Genomic DNA, 26,981 nt, shown 5'->3' on the forward strand with positions numbered 1-26,981 from the left:
GACTCAGGGATTATAAGACTGTAAGGAGAGAGAAGTAAGATTGTGTTTGTGTTAGGACAAATAAAAAAATATTAGATTCATTACAGATTCATTAGTGAAATATAAACAATAAGTGATTTTTTATCTAGAAATAAATGTTGAATTGATTAATTCGCCCAAATAATCCAGATAATTTAATCATGCATTTATTTTCATCAGTAACATAAAAAACTGGCATCATTTTTCATAGGGAATGGGCCCTCATATTTTCACAGTAGGAAGTGACATCACGTGTTGTCAACATTGAAAAGGCACACCTCCTTCATAGCAATGAGGAGGAGGGCATGAGATAAACCCTGGTAGCACATTCTGAGACAGACAGACATTCGATTGACTGTTACTGTGCTAAATTCAGGATTGTCATCCGCGTGAATATGACTCCTCCACGGATATTTGGATTCTCTCTCCATAGCAACAGAGCGTCGGGACCCAGCTGGGGAGTGTTTTATCTAGCTCTGCTCTGCCGACGAATGGCAGAGCAGAGCACAGGGAGGTAGAGACAGAATTAAAAAAACTTGCATTCACTTCAGCTGTGTTACTGTGCGATTGTTTCTCTTAGATCAGCAGGCAGATCGACAAGCATTTCCACGCAGATACCAGAGACAAATGGAGAGATGCAACAATTTCCCTCTTCACTTGATCTGCCTGAGACTGAATCACCCCAGCGCGTATCCTTTTGTGTCAGAGACCCATGTGTCCTCCTCAATCAATCCCCCAAGACCGACTGTGGGTTAACCCGGCAGACAGAGCCCCCTCCTCAGCCTCCCTCTCCCTGTCTGTGCCTCTAATGTTGCTCTGTTCCTGCTTTGCCAGTTTCTATTTACCCCAGCTAAGTAACCTTCCTCTTTCTGCAAAGCTCTCGCCCTTACTCTCGCTGTCTCCCTCTCACTGCTTGCTATCTCCCTACCCTAGCTTCTTCAAAGCCAGCAGCTTGCTTTTCTCTCCAGGCTGCTTGCTACATGATCTCTTGGAAAACAGCGCTCGAGGCTGCTCTCTCGCTGCTCGATGCCGGAGCACTCTCAGATTTTCATCTCAAGAACGTCAAGATGCTCCTGCAGAGGGATTGATCCCACCTTTTCCCCTCTCGTTCTCCCCTTCCCCTCCCTTTTCCTAATCTCCTGACCTCTGACCCTCACGCCCCCTTCTCTTTCCCGACACCCCTTCCCATTCTTCCTCACCCCAAGTCTCCACTCCTCCTCTCTGCTCTTACCCTGTTGACCATGTTGCCATGTGTCTGCTGGCTCCAGCCTCTCCTCGTCTTGCTGTCCTCTGTCTTACGGGCTCAGGGGGAAAACTGCCCAGCGAGCTGCATGTGCCCAGATCCCCACACTGTGGACTGCAGCGGCCGTGGACTCACCCTTCTTCCTGATGAGATCCCCTTGGACGTCCGCAGGCTCCTTCTGTCTGACAACTGGATCCCCCGCATTCCCTCTGACTTCCTAGTGCTCTACAGTGACCTGGTCTACCTGGACCTGCGGAACAACGCTCTGTCCCACATCGAGCCGGGCACCCTCAGCACCTCTTCCAGGCTGGTGTTTCTGGACTTGGGCAGCAACAACCTGACTGACATCCCCTCGGGCACCTTTGGGCAGTCCCGTAGCCTGATCAAACTTCGCCTGGGTAACAACCCCTATCTGAGCATGGTCAACGAGGACGCGTTCCTGGGCCTCACCTCGCTGCGTGAACTGGAGCTGGAGCGTAATGCCCTGTCTGGCCTTCAGGTGGGGGCGCTGAGCCAGTTGCCTTCTTTGCGGGTGGTGAGGCTGGAGGGCAACCCTTGGGTGTGCAACTGCAACTTTGCCAACCTGTTTGCATGGCTGGAGGAAAACAGTCACAAGCTTCCAAATGGTAAGTGGCTTCGTCAGGGGGATGCTACTTTGCTTACAGCTTGCTTGACCTAAATAAAAAGGAAAGCCGTGCAACACTAAGATAATATTATCTTAGCAAATGTTCTGCCATGCTATTGCTGTGTGTTCTATTTATATTTTCCCAGTAGAAAGAGGAACCTCTTCGTCTGTTCTAATTTTGGCTTCCTCCTTCTTTCCTGGCTAAACCCACAGTGCCAGTGAGAGTAATGAAAGAGAATGAGAGACGAGCTCTGGGGGGAGACCTTCAGGGGGATGGTCTCAGATTTATTACACAACAGACTGTCTGTAGCTTCAACCACAGCAGCAACACAACAACAGAAAACCAACACCTCACGTTTTCTGCTTGAGCATGAGATGTTGCCATGGCTGTGTGCGTAGTGTACCGTCCATGCCAAACACCTGCCTCTCTCCTCAGGCCGGTGGTCTATTAACATTGTGCTAAATCAATCAATTAGTGAGTGCTGTTTGTATGACCAATGTATCCAAGCCCTTCCTCTCTCCTTCCTGGTGGTGGAGGCTGGAGGCCATCGGGTCCTTCACCATTGTGTTTTTGCCTGGGTTAGTTAGGTAAAGTTACGGCATTGATGTGTTGGCGTGGGCCCCATCTCTCTCTCTCTGTGTCTCAGGCACGCAAATCTGGAAAACAACAAAAGACAAAGGGGATGACAATTCTCCCACAGGAGTGTGTATCCCACAAAGGGTCTGCTTACATGGAGATGATTAGACTGAACATCCAAACCCAGAGGTTATTGTTCTGGGATTCATGTGTTAGTAATGCAGAAGGAAACAAAGCCCAATTGTGGAGATGTTCATTTCTTCCACTCTTTCAAGATAGAAACATAACAAATCCCAGACTACGGGATTCACAGTAGCCTACTCTGTAGCAATTCAATAGTTTCACATTTTACAACCTCGTCACTTTAAGAATTTACTCCACATTACTCCAATCACCAATCGTTGTATATGGAGCTACTAACAATAGGACAGCCATATGTTGTTTGCTTGACATCCCATTTTAATATTATTTAGATATTGTCCTTGAAAACGCAGAGGACATCTATTCATGCTAATCATTTTTAGCAAGACTGTGTATAGACCACCAGTTAATATATAGAATCCACTAACATACAGCACACTGTTTGAATATTTGCACGAAGGGTCAAATAGTTCAGGTCTGCTAAAATAACCCCTGATGAATGTGGTAATACACTGGTGACATCTGTGGATGTACAGTATACTGCACATGTGCACAGTATTCAATTCCAAGATTCACAGCATAAACATCATTAATACATAAGTGGGCACATATGAACCAATAGACATAGTACTTAAATTAGCGTGCACAGCTGCCAAGGTCATTCCACGGGGGACATTACATGACGATCTACATAAACATGGGACATCAACACAATGTAAGGACAAAGATCGTCCCATAAAAGCCTAAATAGGATTTTATCCTTTTAAAAATATGATTTCTTCCGGTGATTGATGGAGAAAGTATTACTAAGATAAACTAATACAATCTATAATTCAGGCAAAGTGGGTAAAGCTGCTAAACGCCATTATGTCTGTGTGCGGAGCTACTGTAAATATTAACATCATGATCACATAACCTTACTTCTTTATTTTTTACCCTGTTTTTCATTTCATGATAACTATCTTGTCTCATTGAGATCAGGAGAGGCGAAAGTCAAGTTACGAGTCCTCCGAAACATGACCTGCCAAACCGCGCTTCTTAACACTCGCTTCTTAACCCAGAAGCCAGTCGCACCAATGTGATGGAGGAAACACTGTTCAACTGATGACCGAAGCCAGCCTGCAGGCGCCCGGCCCTCCACAAGGAGTTGCTAGAGTGCAATAAACCAAGTAAAGCCCCCCCAGTCAAACGCTTCCCTAACCCAGACAACGCTGGGCAAATTGTGCGCCACCCTATGGGACTCCCGGTCACGGCCGGTAATAACACTATAGCCTGGGATTGAACCCCAGGCTGTAGTGATGTTGCAACACTGCGATGCAGTGCCTTAGACCGCTGCACCATTCAGAAATCTCTCATAACTTTACTTCTTTCTTTTTAAATCATAGGATTGCAAGTAGTTATGTTTTGTAGAGGCTTGTGTGGACACAAGCAGTGGGTGGACATTGCAAATTGCTGACAACTAACAAAAACATTCTCACACATTTAGTTAGTGCTGTACCATGCAATTGTCAACCTTGTTTGTCTCCCTCCTACTCAATAAGAAAGCATCCGCAAAAAGTTGGGCCTGTGTGAGAAAGAGAAGTTGATAAATTGGCAGGAATATCTCATTCCCCCTGGTAAGAAGCTGCAAATGCATTCATCACTTGTCCTCAGTGTTATCTACTGCAGGCTGTAATGAATTCTATTAGATATGCTGGAAAAGCACACATCAGCAGCAACAAATAACAGGCCATTGGCCCAGTCAGGCAACCCCTCTGGCATACCTGCCAACTGGGCCCCGAGATGCACTCTCATATTGAGTTAGCAGTGTAGCGTCCCACCTCATGTAATGTATTTACATTCAAATCAGTGTTTGCTGTGTGTCCTGGCTAGGAGGCAAAACCACCTGCTAACTATTAATAAACCATAGTGACCTGTTCTATTTAGCATCATCAACCAAACATACACACACACTCACACACAGACTTTATAGCTTTATTTAGCAGTAGACCTGAAGAACACTATGCAGTTTGCATCAGCACTGGGCATATGCGTGATACAGTACATACTGATGAATGCATTTGCAAGTAGGAAATTTGTAGAGCACAGGGGTGCAGTATTATTCTGGGACTGCCTCAGTGCTCATTAAAAGGAGGAAATGTTGTTGATGCATATGGGTAAAATTAAGAAAGCTGTACATTCGAAATCAAAGGAGAACTTATGATTTCAAGTCCCTGGCTGCAGCTCCAAAGGCATTTTCAGGTAAATGTAATTTCTCATTGGACCAGGGTATCTGAAAATCTGTGTATGATTCAACCAGTCTCTTCTCAACTGCTCACATTTTGGAGGAATTGTTGTGAACCACACATACAGAAACTGTTCCAAAGGATAGATTATAGTCAGACACACCTACACACTGCTAACAATAACAAGTTGCTCTTGCTGAACAGATGTGTTGGTGTGAAAACTTCAAACCACCCAAAAATGTATTGAGTATTATGACAGGACCTGATTCATGAGTGGTGAGTGTGTGTGTCTGTGTGAGTTTGTGTGTGTTTGTGTGTGTGCATGCGTGTACGCTTGAGTGCATGTGTGCATGTGTTTTTGTGTTTGGGGGTAGGTTTGATGACCACCATTACTCCTACATTAAAGGATGGACAGTAATTTATAGAACAAGGCTGACTTGATAACCTCTTCAACATGTATCAACACTTCACAGAACCATCATCAGCATCCTCCTTGGGCGCATGATTTGTCATAGAATAATGGTACACTTGAATCCAGAGCTAAAATGGTAATGGTTAGGATGGATGCACAACCAGCATCAACAGTCAGTTTATATTACCATAGAGTGGTCATGGAAACATGGAATAATGAAAATATAGACAAATTCCTCCACCCGTCAAATCCTTCCCAAATCACCACCCAAGAATCTCCCCTTCTGTCCTAATCCTGTTATCATGGATTAGACCCTGTTTTGCATTACTTTAGCAGCAGCAGTGTAGACATGCTCCGGACCTGCTTGTGCCTGTTCTCACATGCTGATTTCCCATGTGATAGACATACTGTATTGTACCAGTCCACTGCACTGCACATAGCATACGTTGTGCATACTCTGTTTGCATAACTCTGATTGGGTAACTGTGTTGTAAATGCCAAATATGTTGGGCTTTTATGGATTAAAAGGGTCACTGTCCAGATGACTTTTTTTTTAAACCAAATTGACAGATGTCCAAGACACATATTATCTAATTATACATATTGATGTATTCTTTCAGAGTCCCAATTGACTGTGGATCCCCATAGACAGTCAGTAGATAATGTAACTGTTGTAAAATGAGTAATAACAGATATTAATCTGCATAATATGTAAAGATTACCAACCTTGCAAATCAATTGACAACCTCTCTCCATAAACCTGTCAAGGAAACAGTCTTTGTAATCAGATGTTTGTCAGTCCACTCTTCCGAGGGGACGTTCCTTTGCACAGGTCTGCCTGTCTGCCATCAATCAGGTGCCTAAATGTTTTATCAGGGAATGAGTGTCAACATGATCCACTGCTGTCTCCAGAGCTCTTGGGTTAAGGAGGAACATGTATCATTTAGAGAAACACAGTTCTATAGCACCAACCTGGCCTCAGGTAACATAGTAAATGTAAATCTGGGACACTCCAATTAATATGATAAGTTTGGTTTTGTATGGTAAGTATTCATTTGTTTCGTATGATCCATTTCGTATGATATGTTACAAATTGCAATTTGTAAAATATATTAACAAAATTGCAAAACGTATGACATGATACCAATTCCAATATATTGTGGCTAATGTTAGCTAGGTGGTGAAGGTGGCTAACGCTAATGCTAAAGTAAGCTAGGTGGCGAACGTTAGCTAGGCTCTCCAAACAGGTCAGTTCCAATACCACACTTATAATGTGCAGGGATACTAGACTGATAGAGCTAGATACAGTGCCTTGCAAAAGTATTCATCACCCCACCCGTTTTTCCTATTTTGTTGCCTCTCCTATTTTGTTGCCTATATTTTAAATGTATTTTAATTTGGATTTCATGTAATGAACAAAAACAAAATAGTCCCAATTGGTGAAGTGAAATGAAAAAAATGACTTTAAAAAATATATAAATAAAAAACGGAGAAGTGGTGCGTGCATATGTATTCACCCCTTTTGCTATGAAGCCCATGAATAAGATGTGGTGCAACCAATTACCTTCAGAAGTCACATAATTAGTTAAATAAAGTCCACCTGTGTGTAATCTAAGTGCCACATGTTCTGTCACATGATCTCAGTATATATACACCTGTTCTGCAAGGCCCCAGAGTCTGCAACACCACTAAGCAAGGAGCACCACCAATCAAGCGACACCACCAAGGAACTCTCCAAACAGATCAGGGACAAAGTTGTGGAGAAGTACAGATCAGGGTTGGGTTATAAAAAAATATCCAAAACGTTGAACATCCCACGGAGCACCATTAAATCCATTATAAAAAATTGAAAGAATATGGCACCACAACAAACCTGCCAAGAGAGGACCACCCACCAAAACTCACAGACCAGGCAAGGAGGGCGTTAGTCAGAGAGGCAACCATGAGACCAAAGATTACCCTGAAGGAGCTGCAAAGCTCCACAGCGGAGATTGGAGTATCTGTCCATAGGACCACTTTAAGCCATAAACTCCACAGAGCTGGGCTTTACGGAAGAGTGTCCAGAAAAAAGCCATTGCTTAAAGAACAAAATAAGCAAGCACATTTGTTGTTTGCCAAAAGGCATGTGGGAAACTCCCCAAACATATGGAAGAAGGTACTCTGATCAGATGAGACTAAAATTGAGCATTTTTGGCCATCAAGGAAAATGCTACGTCTGGTGCAAACCCAACACCTCTCATCACCCAGAGAACACCATCCCTACAGTGAAGAATGGTGGTGGCAGCATCATGCTGTGCGGATGTTTTTCATCGACAGAGACTGAGAAACTGGTCAGAATTGAAGGAATGATGGATGGTGCTAAATACAGGTAAATTCTTGAGGGAAACCTGTTTCAGTCTTCCAGAGATTTGAGACTGGGATGGAGGTTCACCTTCCAGCAGGACAATGACCCTAAGCATACTGCTAAAGCAACACACGAGTGGTTTAAGGCAAAACATTTACATGTCGTGGAATGGCCTAGTCAAAGACCAGACCTCAATCAAATTGAGAATCTTTGGTATGACTTAAAGATTACTGTACACCAGCGGAACCTATCCACTTGAAGGAGCTGTTTTGCCTTGAAGAATTGGCAAATATCCCAGTGGCTAGTTATGCCAAGCTTATAGACTCATACCCCAAGAGACTTGCAGCTGTAAGTATTGACTTTTGTCTAATTTCTTGTTTGTTTCACAATAAAAAATATTTAGCATCTTCAAAATGGTAGTCATGTTGTGTAAATCAAGTGAATTAAACCACAAAAGAGTACTTTTAATTCCAGATTGTAAGGCAACAAAATAAGAAAAGTGGGGTGAAGACTTTCGCAAGCCACTGTATGTATGGGGTAAGGTGACTAGGGATCAGGATATATGATAAAAGAGTAGCAGCAGTGTAAATGATGATTGTATGTGCTTGTGTTTGCGTGTGTGTAGAGTTAGTAAAAATGTGCGAGCATGTTATGTGTGTGTTGGAGTGTCAGTGTGCGTGAGTGTGTAGAGTTCTATGAGTGTGCATAAAGACAGTGCAAAAATAATATACAAGGGTCAACTCCAATAGACCGTGTAGCCATTCTATTAGCTATTTAGCAGTCTTATGGCTTGGGGATAGGGTTAGGTTCGGCTTAAGGTTAGGTTAAAGGGTTAAGGTTAGGGTTAGGGGAAGGGTTAGCTAACATTCTAAGTGGTTGCAAAGTAGGAAAACATTTGTAAGTTGTTGCAAAATTGCTAATTAGCTAAAATACTAAAGTTGTCCAAGGTGAGAATCAAACACGCAACCTTTTGGTTGCTAGATGTTCGCATTATATGTCTACCCATCCACCCTACCTTAGTTTTTGCCTAAAAGGTAAAGGTATACTTCGGGATTTTGGCAATGATACCCTATATCTACTTCCCCAGAATTCATGGATACAATTTTTATGTCTCTGTCTGCAGTTTGAAGGAAGTTGCTAACTAGTGCTAGTAGATACCCATAGACTTTCAGTCATTGCGCTAATGCTAGTTAGCATTGGCTCGCAAAACTACCTCTGACTTCCTTCTTATTGGACACAGAGACATAAAAATGGTATCCATGAGTTCATTTGACTCCGACTTGCCAAAATCCAGAAGTTTAATTTTAAGTAATCTTCTGTCTTATGTAACCATACCAAACGTAACTTATCACACAATTTGAGTGCCCTGGATTTATATTTACTATGTTACGTCTAGTCTATAAGACCAGGCTGATACCACAGTGACTAGCTGGGTAACAAGAGCCACAGTCATCCACAGGGCAGGCCAAAGCAGGGCATAGCAGTGCAGGGCGGCCTAGCTGCCATGGGTCCCATGGGCCAGTGTCTGAGGCCTAATAAGACAGCTATCAACACTGTTCATGATCCACAGCTCATGTGACAGGGTCAATGTCAAAATGTTCCTTCACAGCCTATCAGGTTACTCCACAGAGTGCTGTTACCACACTGCATGAGCAGCTCTGTAAATATGACGTCACTGTGAATTCACTGGCCTTCCACATCACTGTCTCATATTATATTCAGTATGGAGTTAACATTGCATTACATTACAAAATCATCAACTGTCTTTGCCTCAGGCATGGATGTCAGGGAAAATGTATTATTTCACTTACTTGAGAAGATAGTGTATTTGACCTTGGCCATTTAATATTTATTTAACATTGAATGAATTCAAGCTGACATTGAAGTGTATAGCTTAGAAAGCAATCAAAAAAGTGCTACGTTATGAGTAATAGATGTCTAAATGGCAAGTATATCATTCTGAGAAAAGAAAGATCAAGCTAGTGCTTTTTACAGCTGTGGATTGTGTGGCTGTTTTATGTGCGCATGTGTGTTGAATGAGCCGTGCTAAATGTTTGTGCTGAGAGTATCTCCATGTGACTATGAGATCACTGAGTCCCTGTGCATAAGGTAAACCCCTCCTGATTTGAATGACTCACACTTGGCCTCACTGTCACATGAAGGGTTGTCACTTTGTTCATTCAGACACTCTACTCCATCTCTATTTGTCTCTTCCCACTCTCTATCTCCCTCTGACTCGCTGTTCTTATTTTTCTTTGATTTCTTCTCTGTGATTGTCTTTGAGTAATAGAAAATACATGTATACCCATTCCACAGTTTAATTAGGAATTATGAGATAATTGCCTTTATGCCATGGGTCAATCTAATGATTCTCACTCTTCTGCTATCGACGTTAAAATAAATCACGACAGCCACTGTTGTGTTGAAGTGGGAGGAGAGACAATCCTCCAAAATCAGCCTACGACAGCCAGCTAAATCAATCACCCAGGAGACAGGAATTTGGATACAAATGGATACCACTATTCCCAAGGCTGGCTGTAAATCCTGAATGTAATCCATCACGAGGCAACACGAGCTGCAACATAACCACGTGGTTGCCCATACCTGTGCATGCTGGCCAACCGGATTGGTTTCTAGCTGTATCATATTCTGGATGACTATATATTGGTGCATCTTACTCTTGTGGCCCATACTGTATTTTTGGCGATAGCAGTAATAGACTATGGCTATTACTCAACAATATCTGATCCACCTCTACTCAGACGACACCATTCTGTATACTTCTGGCCATTCTTTGGACACTGTGTTAACTAACCTCCAGACAAGCTTCAATGCCATACAACTCTCCTTCCGTGGTCTCCAACTGCTCTTAAATGCAAGTAAAACTAAATGCATGCTCTTCAACCGATCGCTGCCCACACCTGCCCGCCCGGCCAGCATCACTACTCTGGACGGTTCTGACTTAGAATATGTGGACAACTACAAATACCTAGGTGTCTGGTTAGACTGTAAACACTCCTTCCAGACTCACATTAAGCATCTCCAATCCAAAATGATATCTAGAATCGGCGTCCTATTTAGCAACAAAGCATCCTTCACTCATGCTGCCAAACATACCCTCGTAAAACTGACTATCCTACCGATCCTTGACTTCGGCAATGTCATTTACAAAATAGCCTCCAACACTCTACTCAACAAATTGGATGCAGTCTATCACAGTGCCATCTGTTTTGTCACCAATGCCCCTTATACTACCCACCACTGTGACCTGTATGCTCTCGTTGGCTGGCCCTCGCTTCATTTTCGTCGCCAAACCCACTGGCTCCAGGTCATCTATAAGTCTTTGCTAGGTAAAGCTCCGCCTTATCTCAGCTCACTGGCCACCATAGCAGCACTCACCCATAGCGCGCGCCCCAGCAGGTATATTTCATTGATCACCCCTAAAGCAAATTCTTCCTTTGGCCGCCTTTCCTTCCAATTCTCTGCTGCCGTTGACTGGAACGAAGTGCAAACATCTCTGAAGTTGGAGACTCATATCTCCCTCACTAGCTTTAAGCCCCAGCTGTAAGAGAAGCTCATAGATCACTGCACCTGTACATAGCCCATCTGTAAATAGCCCATCCAAGTACCTCATCCCCATACTGTTATTTATGTTATTTATTTTGCTTCTTTGCACCCCAGTATCTCTACTTGCATACTCATCTTCTGCACATTTATCACTCCAGTGTTTCATTTCTATATTGTAATTATTTTGCCACTGTGGCCTATTTATTGCCTTACCTCACTATCCTACCTCATTTGCACACACTATAGACTTTTTCTATTGTATTATTGACTGTATGTTTGTTTATTCCATGTGTAACTCTGTGTTGTTGTTTGTGTCACACTGCTTTCCTTTATCTTGGCCAGGTCGCAGTTGTAAATGAGAACTTGTTCTCAACTAGCCTATCTGGTTAAATAAAGGTGAAATAAAAAAATAAAAATAATTGGTGGAAATAAGATATAGCTCTGGCAATGATTGAGAATTTGATACACTAGCCTGTTAAGACTACAGTGGCCGATTTCAGACACTAGATTTACTGGTAATTACTGATATAATGTTTAACTTACTTATTTGATTAATTTCCCACAGTTTTATAAGTCAGAACAATAAAAATGTGACAGTTCAAGGACACTCATAGGCCTCTCTGTCGAACAAACGTGTCTATGGCCCCCTCTAGTGGTTGGCTGCATCATTACAATCAATTTGGTCATCTCTGCTACTTCACATCAAAGGGGCGGTCCTTAGAAAAGCAGCTCTTTAGGTTGACTTGCTCACTACACAGACATGACACTGGATTCCTATGAAACAGGCAGTTCTAAATATATAACTTTCATAACTGTACAATAAAGAATGCGACCCTCACACTTCCTAAAATAAATTTTTAAAATTTTTACAAATGACAAATTACAAAAGTAATTTTGTCAAAAACAACGTCTCCTTGTCGATAGGGTGGACACGCTGAATAAATGCCCAAAATGTTGATTTAGATGTTCACAAATGTCATACATTTTGACTTGCACTAATGTCATGATATTTTGGGTAAAGTAATAAAAAGGTTAAATATTTTGGATAGATGTGCCTAAAACTGATTGTAACTCACATCAACAGCATCCTCCCAGATACCTTAGACCCACACCAATTCGCATACTGCCCCAACAGATCCACAGATGACGCAATCTCAATCGCACTCCACACTGCCTTTTCCCACCCGGACAAAAGGAACACCTATGTGAGAATGCTGTTCATGGACTACAGCTCAGCGTTCAACACCATAGCGCTCACGAAGCTCATCACTAAGCTAAGGACCCTGGGACTAAACACCTCCCTCTGCAACTGGATCCAGGTGGTAATGGTAGGCAACAACACGTCTGCCACGCTGATCCTCAACACCGAGGACCCTCAGGTGTGTGTACTTAGTCCCCTCTTGTACTTCCTGTTCACCCACGACTGCATGGCCAAACATGTCTCCAACACCATCATTAAGTTTGCTGATGACAGCCTATAGGGAGGAGGTTAGAGAACTGGCAGTGTGGTGCCAGGACAACAACCTCTCCCTCAATGTGAGCAAAACAAAGGAGGTGACCATGGACTATGGGAAAAGGCGGGCCGGACAGGCCCCCATTAACATCAACGGGGCTGTAGTGGAGCGGGTCGAGAGTTTCAAAAGCGAAGCTTCCTGCAATCCAGGACCTATATAACAGGCGGTGTCAGAGGAAAGCCCATAAAATTGTCAGAGACTCCAGTCACCCAAGTCATAGACTGTTTCCTCTGCTAGCGCATGGCAAGTGGTACTGGAGCGCCAAGTCTAGGGCCAAAAGTCTACCCCCAAGCAATAAGACTGCTGAACAATTAATCAAATGGCCACCGGACTATTACATTGACTGACCCCCCCCCCTCCATTTGTTTTGTACACTGCTGCTACTCGCTGATTATCTATGCATAGTCACTTCACCACTACCTACAGTACATGTACAAATTATTTCTAACTCGTAACTCCGCACACTAACTTACTTACTACCCCCTGTATATAGCTTCGTTATTTTTATGTTATTGTGTTACTTTTGATTATTTTTTACTTGAATATGTTTGGTAAAGATTTTCTTAACTCTTCTTGAACTGCGCTGTCGGTTAAGGGCTTGTGAGTTAGCATTTCACGCTAAGGTCTACACTTGTTGTATTCGGCGCACGTGACGAATAACTTTTGATTTGATTTGAACTACATATAGACATATTATAAAGTATCGCATGTCAAGAATTCATTGTGATATCATCATATTTGTATATGGTTTATTATACCTTTATTCTGTACTACATAATATGAGTCGAAAGTGTTATGTTCAGGTGAAAGCCAATGTCCATAAGCCCATAGCAAAACAGTGTAAAACGGATGTTAGCTCAAGAGGCTAGCTGTTCTGTCTTGTAACATCTGCACATAATACCTTTGTGGTTTAAGGTTTAGAGGCCAGTTGCAGAGACTGTAATCCCAGCACCCAGAACCAAATCATATCAGTCTGTCACAAGAAACTACAGAGCCTGTGACAGACAGGAACTAAAGGAGCTGTCTGTCATCTATAGGAAATCAAACTAGGATGTTTGTCTCAGAGACAGACAGTATTTTGGAGATCGTCCCAGTCAGAATTATCGTGTCCGAATGATATAATAGGGAAGATTTGTGTAACAGGTGTCCACTGAAGCTTAGTGTATGTACAGTAAATTGCACAAATATTTGGGGCACAGTGTTCAAATATTTGGGGCACAGTGTTAAAATATTGGCATTTGTTTTCTATTAAAGTGGCAATCTACAGATACTGTTACGGTTTTCTAGTGGTGATGAAGGAGAGTCGGACCAAACTGCAGCGTGTCGATTGAGATTCATGTTTAATCAAATAAAGAAACACGAACACTACACAAAACAATAAACGTAATCAAAACCGAAACAGCCTATCTAGTGCAAACTAACCGAGAGTACACATAGGACACTAAGGACAATCACCCACAACAAACTCAAAGAATATGGCTGCCTAAATATGGTTCCCAATCAGAGACAACGATAAGCACCTGCCTCTGATTGAGAACCATTCCAGACAGCCATAGACTTTGCTAGATAACCCACTAAGCTACAATCCCGATACCACCACCAAAACCCCAAGACAAACACACCACAATTACAAAAACCCCATGCCACACCCTGGCCTGACCAAATACATAAAGATAAACACAAAATAATTTGACCAGGGCGTGACAGAACCCCCCCCTAAGGTGCGGACTCCCGAACGCACAACCTAAACCTGTAGGGGAGGGTCTGGGTGGGCATCTGTCCGCGGTGGCGGCTCTGGTGCTGGACGTGGACCCCACTCCATAATTGTCTTAGTCCACCTCCTTAGTGTCCCTTGAGTGGCGACCCTCGCCGCTAACCTTGGCCTAGGAAACCTAACAACGGGCCCCACTGGACTGAGGTAGCTCGGGACCGAGGGGAAGCTTGGGACCGAGGGGAAGCTCAGGAGTGAGAGGAAGCTCAGGAGTGAGAGGAAGCTCAGGCAGGTTGATGGATCTACCAGATCCTGGCTGGCTGGTGGTTCCGGCAGATCCTGGCAGACTGGCCGATCCTGGCTGAATGGCGGATCTAACTGATCCTGGCAGACTGGCGGATCCTGGCTGACTGGCAGATCCTGGCCGACTGGCAGATCTGGCGGATCCTGGCTGACTGGTGGATCCTGGCTGAATGGCGGATCTAACTGATCCTGGCAGACTGGCGGATCCTGGCAGACTGGCGGATCCTGGCCGACTGGCAGTTCTGGCGGATCCTGGCTGACTGGTGGATCCTGGCAGACTGGCGGATCCTGGCAGATCCTGGCAGACTGGCACTTCTGGCGGATCCTGGCTGACTGGTGGATCCTGGCAGACTGGCGGATCCTGGCCGACTGGCAGATCCTGGCCGACTGGCAGATCCTGGCCGACTGGCAGATCCTGGCCAACTGGCAGATCCTGGCCGACTGGCAGTTCTGGCGGATCCTGGCCGACTGGCAGTTCTGGCGGATCCTGGCCGACTGGCGGATCCTGGCCGATCCTGGCGACTGGCTGGCAGATCCTGGCCGACTGGCAGTTCTGGCAGATCCTGGCGACTGGCAGTTCTGGCGGATCTGGAACTGGAGTTCTGATCCTGACTGGCAGTTCTGGAAGATCCTCTGGCGGATCCTGGCAGATCTGGCGGATCTGGTTGACTGGCGGATCTGGAAGAGACTGGCAGATCTGGCAGATCGGCTGACTGGCGGATCTGGAAGAGTCTGATTGACTGGCAGATCTGGAAGAGTCTGGTTGACTGGCAGATCTGGAAGAGACTGGCAGATCTGGAAGAGTCTGGCTGACTGGCAGATCTGGAAGAGTCTGGCTGACTGGCAGATCTGGAAGAGTCTGGCTGACTGGCAGATCTGGCGGCGCTGGGCAGCCTGGCGGCGCTGGGCAGCCTGGCGGCGCTGGGCAGCCTGGCGACGCTGGTTAGACTGGCGGCGCTGGGCAGACTGGCGGCGCTGGGCAGACTGGCGGCGCTGGGCAGACTGGCGATGCTGGGCAGACTGGCGGCGCTGGGCAGACTGGCGACGCTGACTGGCAGACTGGGGGCACTGGCGGCGCTGGGCAGACTGGCGGCACTAGCTGCTCCATATAGGCTGACAGCTCTGGCGGCTGACTGGCAGACTGCAGCTCTGGCAGCTCCGTGCTGACTGGCAGCTCCTTGCAGACTGGCAGCTCCTTGCAGACTGACAGCTCCTTGCAGACTGACAGCTCCTTGCAGACTGACAGCTCCTTGCAGACTGACAGCTCCTTGCAGACTGACAGCTCCTTGCAGACTGACAGCTCTATGCAGACTGGCTGCTCTATGCAGACTGACATCTCTGGCTGCTCCATGTAGGCTGACAGCTCTGGCGGCTTCTTACAGACTGACAGCTCTGGCGGCTCCGTGCAGACTGGCAGCTCCTTGCAGACTGGCAGCTCCTTGCAGACTGGCAGCTCTGGCTGCTCCATGCAGACTGACAGCTCTGGCTGCTCCTTGCAGACTGGCTGCTCCATGCAGACTGACAACTCTGGCTGCTCCATGCAGACTGACATCTCTGGCTGCTCCATGCAGACTGACATCTCTGGCTGCTCCATGCAGACTGACATCTCTGGCTGCTCCATGCAGACTGACATCTCTGGCTGCTCCATGCAGACTGACAGCTCTGGCTGCTCCATGCAGACTGACAGCTCTGGCTGCTCCATGTAGACTGACAGCTCTGGCTGCTCCATGCGGACTGGCAGCTCTGGCTGCGCTGAACAGGCGGGAGACTCCGGCAGCGCAGGAGAGGAGAAAGGCTCTGGCTGCGCTAAACAGGCGGGAGGTTCCGGCAGTGCTGTAGAGGAGGAAGGCTCTGGCTGCGCTGAACAGGCGGGAGGCTCCGGCAGCGCTGTAGAGGAGAAAGGCTCTGGCTGCGCTGAACAGGCGAGGCACACTGAAGGCCTGGTGCGTGGTGCTGGAACTGGTGGTACTGGATCGAGGACACGCACAGGAAGCCTGGTGCGGGGAGCTGCTACCGGAGGACTGGAGTGTGGAGGTGGCACAGGATGGGCTAGACCGTGAAGGCATACTGGAGATCTTGAGAGCAGTGTTGGCACAGGACGTGCAAGGCTAGGGATGTGCACAGGAGGCCTGGTGCGTGAGGCTGGCACCAACTTCACCAGCCGACTAACACGCACCTCAGGACGAGTATGGAGCGCTAACCCAGGTGCCATCAAATCCCCAACACGTTCCGACGGGCGAATTCCATGCAAAAAGCACCAACACAGCAAGTCCCTCATTTCTCTCTCCTCCAATTTCCCCATTAACTCCTTCACAGTCTCTGTTTCGCTCACCTCCAACACCAGCTCTGGTTCTGGTCTCCTCCTTGGCTCCTCACGATAAACAGGGAGAGTTGGCTCAGGTCTGACTCCTGACTCTGCCACACTCTCCCTGAGCCCCCAAGACATTTTTGGGGCTGATTCTCAGGCTTCCATCCGCTACGCCGTGCTGCCTCCTCATATCTGCGCCTCTCAGCTTTCGCCGCCTCCAGTTCTTCCTTGGGGCGGCGATATTCTCCAGGCTGAGCCCAGGGTCCTTTACCGTCCAGTTCTTCCTCCCATGTCCATTTCTCCAGGTGGTGCAGCCTCTCCCACTGCAGCTGCAGCTGCTCCTGCTGCTGCTGCCTGTTAACACGCTGCTTGGTCCGTTGGTGGTGGGTGATTCTGTTACGGTTTTCTAGTGGTGATGAAGGAGAGTCGGACCAAACTGCAGCGTGTCGATTGAGATTCATGTTTAATCAAATAAAGAAACACGAACACTACACAAAACAATAAACGTAATCAAAACCGAAACAGCCTATCTAGTGCAAACTAACCGAGAGGACACATAGGACACTAAGGACAATCACCCACGACAAACTCAAAGAATATGGCTGCCTAAATATGGTTCCCAATCAGAGACAACGATAAGCACCTGCCTCTGATTGAGAACCATTCCAGACAGCCATAGACTTTGCTAGATAACCCACTAAGCTACAATCCCAATACCACCACCAAAACCCCAAGACAAACACACCACAATTACAAAAACCCCATGCCACACTCTGGCCTGACCAAATACATAAAGATAAACACAAAATACTTTGACCAGGGCGTGACAGTTACTACATCCATTTTTAGACTGATAAATGTATAATATGCACCCATTGATTCTTGAAGAATATAACTTAGATGAACTTAGTTAAAATCTCATCCCCCATCATAACCCAAAATACAAGCGTGTTTTATTTACTCCAGTGTTTGTAAACAAAGTAAATGTCAACAAACCCTATATAGCCTCAAAACATTGTTAAACCTATGAAACTATTGATAGTTGTTATATTTCTCCAGCTCAATCCCTTAATTTTTACCAAAACAGTACGTTTTGTTATTGTTTCAACTGCTGATTGCTGCTTTAAATAAATGATAATACCATAATACTGCTCCATTTGCAAAATAATTAAGGCCTATTGTTTTCGGTGTAAACTGATTTCACCCATTTTCAGTAATTTCCACATACCGAAAAAGTGTCTGTGGTTTCCTGCATAATGTATAAAATAACATGTTAAACCACTGGATAATCAGTACAGATTAAAAATATCCACTGTCAGCTGAGCAGGGATTCATTTAGTGCTGGGAAATGGAGCCTGTCGTCTTGCCCCACAGGGAGCAGGATAAAGTTAATATCAGTAACTCTAACAGGACCCTGTTAAACAGGCAAACTTTGATCTCCAATCTCGTTAATTAATGTGTAGGGTGATGCTGGGACTGAGTGGCCAGAGAGACAGGCCCATCTCAGAGCCTACGGCTGGGTCTCCTGGGTGATGAGTTTGCCATTTAAGTGGGGTGTGAATATAAATAGAGGCCATTTATCTCATACTTAAGTGGACAACACAGCTGGCATAAGCAATGCATAAGATTCCCAAAACTATACCCAACTCCTCTCAACTTTGAGTTGAATTGATATGAGTTGAATTGATATGCAGCCTCTTTATAAACATTATTTGTCTGTCCATGTGAACTTTCCATCTGACCATGTAATACCATTTTAAAGGTCTAAGTAAGTTGTCATTTAATTTTATTTGATTTACTAGGATCCCCATTAGCCGACGCCAATGGTGACAGCTAGTTTTACTCGGGTCATGCACTTCAAAGTGTTGTGCAGAACAGCATTGTGACACTTTTAAATGGGTGGAGCATATGGCGGATGATGTAACATAATCATTTGACCCTTAAGTTTATGAAACATATAAAAAAACAGCATTATGCCACACTGCATAGATGGCAAGTTCTAAAGCAGAGTGGATTGTAATGTTGACAGCAGAACATGCTGCTACAATCTGGGCTATCTGTGTGAGAGCATGTGTGTGTGTCTGTGAGAGAGTGTGGGAAAGCGTTTGTGAGTGCATGCTTTGGCATGTGGCAATGGTAAGTATGCACCCACCTCCTCTAGGCTTCCTTTCTGACCACCTGGGAGTTGACATTTGCATAGATATGTCTAGATTTTTCATCCCAGTGTAAAGAGGCTATTTATTTACTGTACATACGGTTCTCCTTTCAAGCGGCCAACCATGTTTGAGGAGGAAAATGCAGTTCTCATTTTATACCTTTGCTAGGGGTTCTGATTATTAAACAGTGTTGATAATAGCCTGTGCTGTGCAACAATATTGAGGGAAGAAAGGGATATGGTCGACTATACAGCGATGACAGTGTAGAGGTCAGGGGTCAATAAGTGTGTCAGTGTCGGTGACTAACCAGTGGCCTACAGAGCTTATGCAAAAAAGACACTTTGTATCAAACATTCATCACCAGCCGGCCTCCACCCAGTACCCTGCCCTGAACCTTAGAAACTGTTACTAGCCGGCCTCCACCCAGTACCCCTTGATTTGATTTGTTTAGCTTATAGGGAAACATATCTGACTAAAGTACAGTGTCTAAGGTTCAGGGCAGGGTACTAGGTGGAGGCCGGCTAGTAACAGTGTCTAAGGTTCAGGGCTGGGGTACTGGGTGGAGGCCGGCTAGTAACAGTGTCTAAGGTTCAGGGCAGGGTACTGGGTGGACGCCGGCTAGTGATGAATGTTTAATATTCTGATGGAGGTAGAAGCTGTTTATCAGTCTCTCAGTCCCAGCTTTGATGCACGTGTACTGTCTCTGCCTTCTAGATTGTAAGTGAACAGGCTGTGGCTTAGGTGGCTGAGGTCCTTGATGATTGTCTTGGCCTTCCTGTGACACAGGGTGCTGTAGATTTCCCTCTGGAGAGCCCTGTGGTTGCAGGCGGTGCAGTTGCCATACCAGGCGGTGATACAGCTCGACAGAATGCTATCGATGGTACATCTGTAGAAGTTTGAGACGGTCTTAGGAGCCAAGCCAAATTTCTTCAGCCTCCTGAGGCACGTCACTGAGGACAATTTATGTCCTCAGTGACGTGCACGTTGACGAACTTGAAGCTTTTGACCTTCTTCACTGCGGCCCTGTCAGTGTGGATGGGGGAGTGCTCTCTCTGCAGTCTCCTGTAGTCCACGATCAGGTCCTTCATAAACAGCCATGATTGTAATTTAGCACACAATACATGAGCTAATTAAACCAATGAATCAGCTGTTTAACAACGTAGTTTTGTCAACCAACATTTTTGCAGAAACAATTGTCAAGGGGCTTGTTTGTTCATTACTTTGCATTGCTATTCACGACAGCATACGAAAAAACGAAGGCAGTAATAGCTCAGTTGGCAATGAATTCCTGGATTGTAAGTGTGTAGCATGATAAGGTTGTTTGAAGTTGCCAAAATACATTATAGCATTTTATTCTGTTCAGTTTTGGGAGTTGTGCAGCCAAGCCACCTGAAAATCTCACATAGTGCATAGCTAAAAGCCTTCCATTTGCGGAGGTAGAATCAGTGGAACTACAACAGCCTGTGAACTAGCCAGCTCTCTCGTCTCACGTAATGTTATCCCATCAGCACAGCACAGGGCATGTCAATGGCACTTTAAATATTTAGTCACTGTTAACAAATTGGTTCAGTGAGGCGATGATCCACAGCTCGTGTAACCTTGGGACTCAGACTTAAGACTAATGACGTTACAATGGAAAAAGACCAATGGTTTGTTCTTCCCTTAAAATGAATGGGATGAGTGAAAACTAACCTTGAAATCCACAATGTGTTGTGTTGTCATCACAGCCACAGGAAGATGTTTTGAGATGGGGATTCATTTGCATAGTACCATACAGTGGAGCAGACCAGGTTTTAGGAATTCCACAAAAGGGATTTTGTTGTTGTTGTAGGGCTGGTAGAAAATGTGCCTTTTATAAAAGCCTTTCATGCAATTCTACATAATTTACATGATAGAAGACATTAGCAGAATATTTTTTTCAACCACACAAATGACCAAATGCAGGCTACTGTGCAACACGCTATTCAGGTAGGATGCAATTTTGGAACTTGTTTTATCATTGTTCTTATTGTATATCATTGCTGTTAAAGTAGGTATAGTGGCAAGAAAAAGTATGTGAACCCTTTGGAATTATCTGGATTTCTGCATAAATTGGCAAACAATTTGATCTGATCTTCATCTAAGTCACAACAATAGACAAACACAGTCTGCTTAAACTAATAACACACAAACAATTATACGGTTTCATGTCTTTTTTGAACACACCGTGTAAACATTCACAGTGTATGGTGGAAAACGTATGTCAATCCTTGGATTTAATAACTGGTTGACCCTCCTTTGGCAGCAATAATCTCAACCAAACGTTTTCTGTAGTTGCGGATCAGACCTGCACAATGGTCAGGAGGAATACTGGACATTCCTCTTTACAAAACTGTTTGAGTTCAGCAATATTTTTAGGATGTCTTTTGTGAACCACTCTCAAGGTCATGACACAGCATTTTAATTCGATTTGAGGTCAGGACTCTCACTGGGCAACTCCAGAATATGGATTTTCTTCTGTTGAAGCCATTCTGTTGTTGAATTACTTCTGTGTTTTGGGTCGTTGTCCTGTCCTGCAACACCCAACTTCTGTTGAGCTTCAATTGACAGACAGATAGCCTTACATTCTCCTGCAAAATGTCTTGATAAACTTAGGAATGAATTTTTCTGTCGATGATAGCAAGCTGTCCAGGCCCTGAGGCAGCAAAGCAGCCCCAAACCATGATGCTCCCTCCACCATACATTACAGTTGGGATGAGGTTTTGATGTTGGTGTGCTGTGCCTTTTTTTCTCCACACATAGTGTTGTGTGTTCCTTCCAAACAACTCAACTTTAGTTTAATCTGTCCACAGAATATTTTGCCAGAAGCGCTTTGGAACATCCAGGTGCTATTTTACGAACTTCAGACGTGCAGCAATGTTTTTTTTGGACAGCAATGGCTTCTTCCATGGTGTCCCCCAATTACCACCATTCTTGTTTAGTGTTTTACGTATCATAGACTCGTCAACAGAGATGTTAGCGTGTTACAGAGATTTCTGTAAGTCTTTAGCTGACCCTCTAGGATTCTTCTTAACCTCATTGAACATTCTGCACTGTGCTCTTGCAGTCATCTTTGCAGGACGGCCACTCCTAGGGAGAGTAGCAACAGTGCTGAACTTTCTCAATGTTTGGACAATTTGTCTTACCGTGGACTGATGAACATCAAGGCTTTAAGAAATACTTTTGTAACCCTTTCCAGCTTTATGCAAGTCAACAATTCTTAATCTTAGGTCTTCTGAGATCGCTTTTGTTTGAGGCATGGTTCAAATCAGGCAATGCTTCTTGTGAATAGCAAACTCAAATTTTGTGAGTGATGTTTATAGGGCAAGGCAGCTCTAACCAACATCTCCAATCTCATCTCATTGATTGGACTCAAGGTTATCTGACTCCTGACTCCAATGAGCTTTTGGAGAAGTCATTAGCCTAGGGTTTCACATACTTTTTCCAACCTACACTGTGAATGTTTAAATGATGTATTCAATATAAACAAGAAAAATACAATAATTTGTGTGTTATTAGTTTAAGCACACTGTGTTTGTCTATTGCTGCAGCTAAGATGAAGATCAGATCAAATGTTATGACTAATGTATGCAGACATCCAGGTAATTCCAAAGGGTTCACATACTTTTCCTTGCCACTGTATATGTATTAATCTTGCCAGTTCTTTAAATAAGCTAAATGTGTTTTGTTTCACTCTGTTGAGACATTTTTGTTGGATAAATTATTTCAATCTGTTTTTTTAATTGTGTGCTCTGTAATTAGTTTAAGATTATAAGTAGGCCTTTTGTAAAATAAATGTTATTAGCATATTGCTTTAATTTGTTTTGTACTGTAGGCACCAGCCTTTATTGGTAATTGCCTGTTAAAAAGGTTTGAATAATTTCACATGTGTTTGTTTTATTCTGTTGAGACATTTTCTTTGGCCAAATTAAGCTCCAACTGTAATGTGGTGTTTGCCACGATATAATATCGTGCTCATATTTTCCTATAAACCATGGCTAGTGGTTAAGAGCATTGGTTCAGCACCAGCGCTCCAACTGACTCTGACAGTTGAATTTGAGGTGAGGAAGAATGCTTTAGGTCTACCAAATTTGCTCCTATAATCTAAACAATATAATGCTTATCTTTATAAAAAAAACATTCTGATCAGAAATTAACAAATTAGTCTCCTTTGTACACCTATATCTGTACAGCAGACACAGTAGCCTATCTGACAAGGATAAAGAAATGCATCTTGGTATTTTAGCATTATGCATATCTCTATCTCTCTCTCTCCTCTATCTCTCTCTGGGGCTAGGCCTAAACTTGCTTCACTTCCTTTATATATATTTGTTTGTATTAATATTATACAGCGGACGCCTAAGCCTATATACCTATGCAATGCCCTGATGCAATTAGTGCTCAAATCTCTGACAGCTGAACCGTAAAGTGGACAGTATTATATTATAAACCAATAAAACAATAGGCTATAGAGTTTTGCTTATGCTACACATCGAAAAACAATAAATTGTGTTTTTGTAATATGTTATAGGCTGTTTTAAAGACATTTGGCCAGTACCCCTCATTTATTGATGGTGCTGGCTGCGTGGGTTGACTCCCTTATAGGTCATGGATGACCTTTTGAAGCTTCCCAGTCACTTATCCAGCACCTAACGGAAACCCTGGCTACAAAATAAACTTTCCAGTGACATTGAGTCACCCATTGATGAAGATGCATAGGCTACTCACCTGTGATGTCTGATGTGCTCAAGATAAACTACTTTGAAAAACTGTTTGCTCAGAATTGTTCAAAAGTTGTTGGGAATATTTTGTTAGCTTCTACAGACAGATTAGTCTTCTCTTTTCAGCAGTAGGCATTTGCTTCCCGAACAGTAGGCCTACATTTGTGAAAGGCAAACTGACAGCCACAACCAATAATAGTCAGGACTGGCAGCCGTCTGCTAGTCTACCCATGAGTTGAAGTGCCAAAGTGCCAGGGTTAGAGGTTCCAAAAACCTTCTGTGGATTATATCTATGGCTACAACGCAACAAGCTGTTCTATATTTGGCACACGTGCTGCCCAAATTGTGGTTTTACTGACTGTAAGTGCTTGTGATAAAACTATTTTTTAGAAGCTATTGATCAACTGTAGCTAAAATATGATCTCTGGTGTAGTATTTTATTTATGCCTGTTCAGACTGGAATTATATCATTTTGGGGGAAATGATTTTTTACAGCCTAATTTTGGCAAAATTATTTCAATTTATCGGGGGGTGCAGCACCCCCAGCACCCCTACTTCCCTCAGCTATGGTTGTCATTGATGGTTTCATAGAGCCTCTGTATGATTGGTAAACGATATGTCATAGCGACTGGGACACTGGTGAGGATGACAGACCGATTTATAATGCTTACATCTTGAGATGAGTTTAGTGAAGGTGCTCCTTGCCTTCCGGCTGTTCCAGCAATGCCGTAAATAAAAATTATGGTTATGACAAGCGATTTATCTGGTTAATTGACTTCTATTTAACCTCAAGGATCATAATTCATAGAATTTGAAAATAATCCAGACATTCCATTTTGTAAAGAAGACGTAAAAAAATGTGTCTTGGAATAACAAAAGTTATTGCATCTAGAGGTCAAAATCTCTAGTTGATGTTATTTGTGAAGGTTAATATAATAGTTTCTGCCAGAGGAACGGTTTGTTTTACATGATGATAATGATAATGGGGGCTCTATTGTTGGGTTTTCTGTCTGGTCCTAAACATATCCCTCTTCTTTGTCCCCTTGTAGGAGTGGAGGGCATAGAGTGTTCACTACCCATGGATGGCAGACAGGTGTCCCTGAGCCAGCTCTCACAGGACAGCTTCCGGGAGTGCCAGATCACCCTTACCTTAACAGACTTACTTATCATCATCTTCTCCGGCATCTCTGTGTCTGTAGTGGCCATCATGACCAGCTTTTTCCTGGCCTCCATTGTCCACTGTTTCCAGCGTACAAGCAAAACCTCTAAGGGAGATGAGGAGGAGAGTGAGGAGTGAGACTGTCTTAGCCCCAGAGCATGCCTGAACTGACACTTCATCTGGTTCAACCTTTAGACCAGGCTGCTACCCAACAACAACTTTCCGCCTCACACTGGTAGAGAACTGGGAGAGGGATAGACTGTTTTAGAGGCACATTTTGCAGTGGATTGTGGGGTTTCATTAGAGCCCTGATATTGCAGGAGATATTGTCCTCTCTAGGTGGGAAAAATGTATAAACATGTCCCAGTATGAATTATAGTCACAGACAGAATATACAATACTCTCTGTCTGTGCTGTTGACAGTATACACTCTTAGAAGTAAAAAGGTCTGGAATATCTTTTTGGGGTTCTAAAAATTGCCACAGAGGTGGAACCTTTCCCATTCAAAAAGTTTCCCTGAGGAACCCCTCTGAAAAGATTATTTGAAGAACCCTTTGCTACATTGAAACATTAAAGGTTCCTCCAAGAACGTCTCAACTAACCAAAGGTGCAAATATGAACCATTAACCGTCAATGCTTCCTTGAGGTACTCCAAGCATTCCTTGGGGATCGCCAGGGTTACTGATGTCTCCACTAATTCTAAGAGTGTACTGTGGTTGCTCTTTGGAAACATACTGTATAGCTCTGTTATACACACAAATTCACTGGTGGCTGATGATTCCATAGGAACACCAAGATGTAGAAAAAATCTCAAACAATGTTTAGAAAGAATTGCATGTTTTGCAGTTAGCTTTTCGGTGCACAGACTCAAACAAAGACATGCATTCTTTGACGAAACATCTCCAATCAACAGTGGATGGACAGAAGAGAAAAGCAAATAATACAGACTTTACAGGAAAACTATTTACATTTTAGGTTTGACATTTTTACATCTTAAAGATGTTTATACAGTCATCAAACTGTGAATAATTGTGAAATGTATTAACAGCACTAGCTATAAGTAGCAGCAGGCTCTTTTAAAACCCAAAATGAATGCACTGAGCAAGTGAAAACGTTTGTAGGAGGATACTGTATGTGTCATATTGAATCAGGGCCTTAGACTGCCAGCCATGTAAAACACATGATACACTATATGGAGTGTCCTACCTTCTCAAGGAGGTTTTCAACAGGTTTTATTCTGAGATTGCTTCACAAGTTAGCTAGCGTTCTACAAAAATGGCTTTGCTGTTTCAGCATGCGATAGTGATTCAGGGCAGCAGCCTGGGTAAGAGGGGTGTGCTGTGATGGACAATATAATGAATCTGACACATGCAGATAGACTGCGATGTATAGGTCTACAAATGGTTTTATATACAGTATATCTCCACAAATGTCTGTGTCGATGGAAATATAGTAACAAAATGTTAGACAAAGAGGATAAATGCTTCCTAGATTGAGAATTGTGAATTGTGTAAAATTCCATGCATATATTCTCATAATCAATGAGAATTAAATAGGATTGATGTGTCAAATACTGCACTTTAAATGGTGACCATTGTACCTGAGTTTGGCCCATAAATTCATAGAGTGGACTAGTGTTACCTATATCTGCCAAAGATTAGGTGTAGAGGAAATTGGTATTAGGAATTTACATGTGGATTATGTTGTGTACAGTGTAGGAGAGTTGGTCTTTGAAAGGAATCTGCAGTATAACCAAACATTTTATCAATGTAATTGTAAAATCACTTATTTATGGTCTCCATGCAGATTGCAAATTGCTTCAAACCTTGGATAGGTTACTTATTCAAAATGATCATTCCAGCCATTGGTGTTCCCTCAAATGCAAAGAAAAATTACATTATATACAGTACCAGTAGAAAGATTGGACACATGTACTTAT

At 43.7% G+C, this 26,981-nt stretch overlaps 1 protein-coding gene across 1 annotated transcript; it reads left to right on the plus strand.

The window, feature by feature from the left end:
• The first annotated feature begins 315 nt into the window (after positions 1-315).
• lrrc38b (leucine rich repeat containing 38b) lies at positions 316-26,981 on the plus strand. The gene is made up of 2 exons (XM_024428453.1): positions 316-1,887; positions 24,933-26,981. The coding sequence occupies exons 1-2, from the start codon at positions 1,260-1,262 to the stop codon at positions 25,178-25,180; spliced, it is 876 nt and encodes a 291-aa protein (XP_024284221.1). The 5' UTR covers positions 316-1,259; the 3' UTR covers positions 25,181-26,981.

Source organism: Oncorhynchus tshawytscha, linkage group LG07 (assembly GCF_018296145.1).
Source record: "Oncorhynchus tshawytscha isolate Ot180627B linkage group LG07, Otsh_v2.0, whole genome shotgun sequence".
Lineage (NCBI taxonomy): Eukaryota > Metazoa > Chordata > Actinopteri > Salmoniformes > Salmonidae > Oncorhynchus > Oncorhynchus tshawytscha.

What these genes read in the sequence shown, in the direction of transcription:
- lrrc38b (XM_024428453.1), top strand. Translation starts at nt 1,260, where the DNA reads ATGTTGCCATGTGTCTGCTGGCTCCAGCCTCTCCTCGTCTTGCTGTCC. An exon ending in CAGTCACAAGCTTCCAAATG is followed by an intron (nt 1,888 to 24,932) that starts GTAAGTGGCTTC and finishes GTCCCCTTGTAG; the next exon opens with GAGTGGAGGGCATAGAGTGT.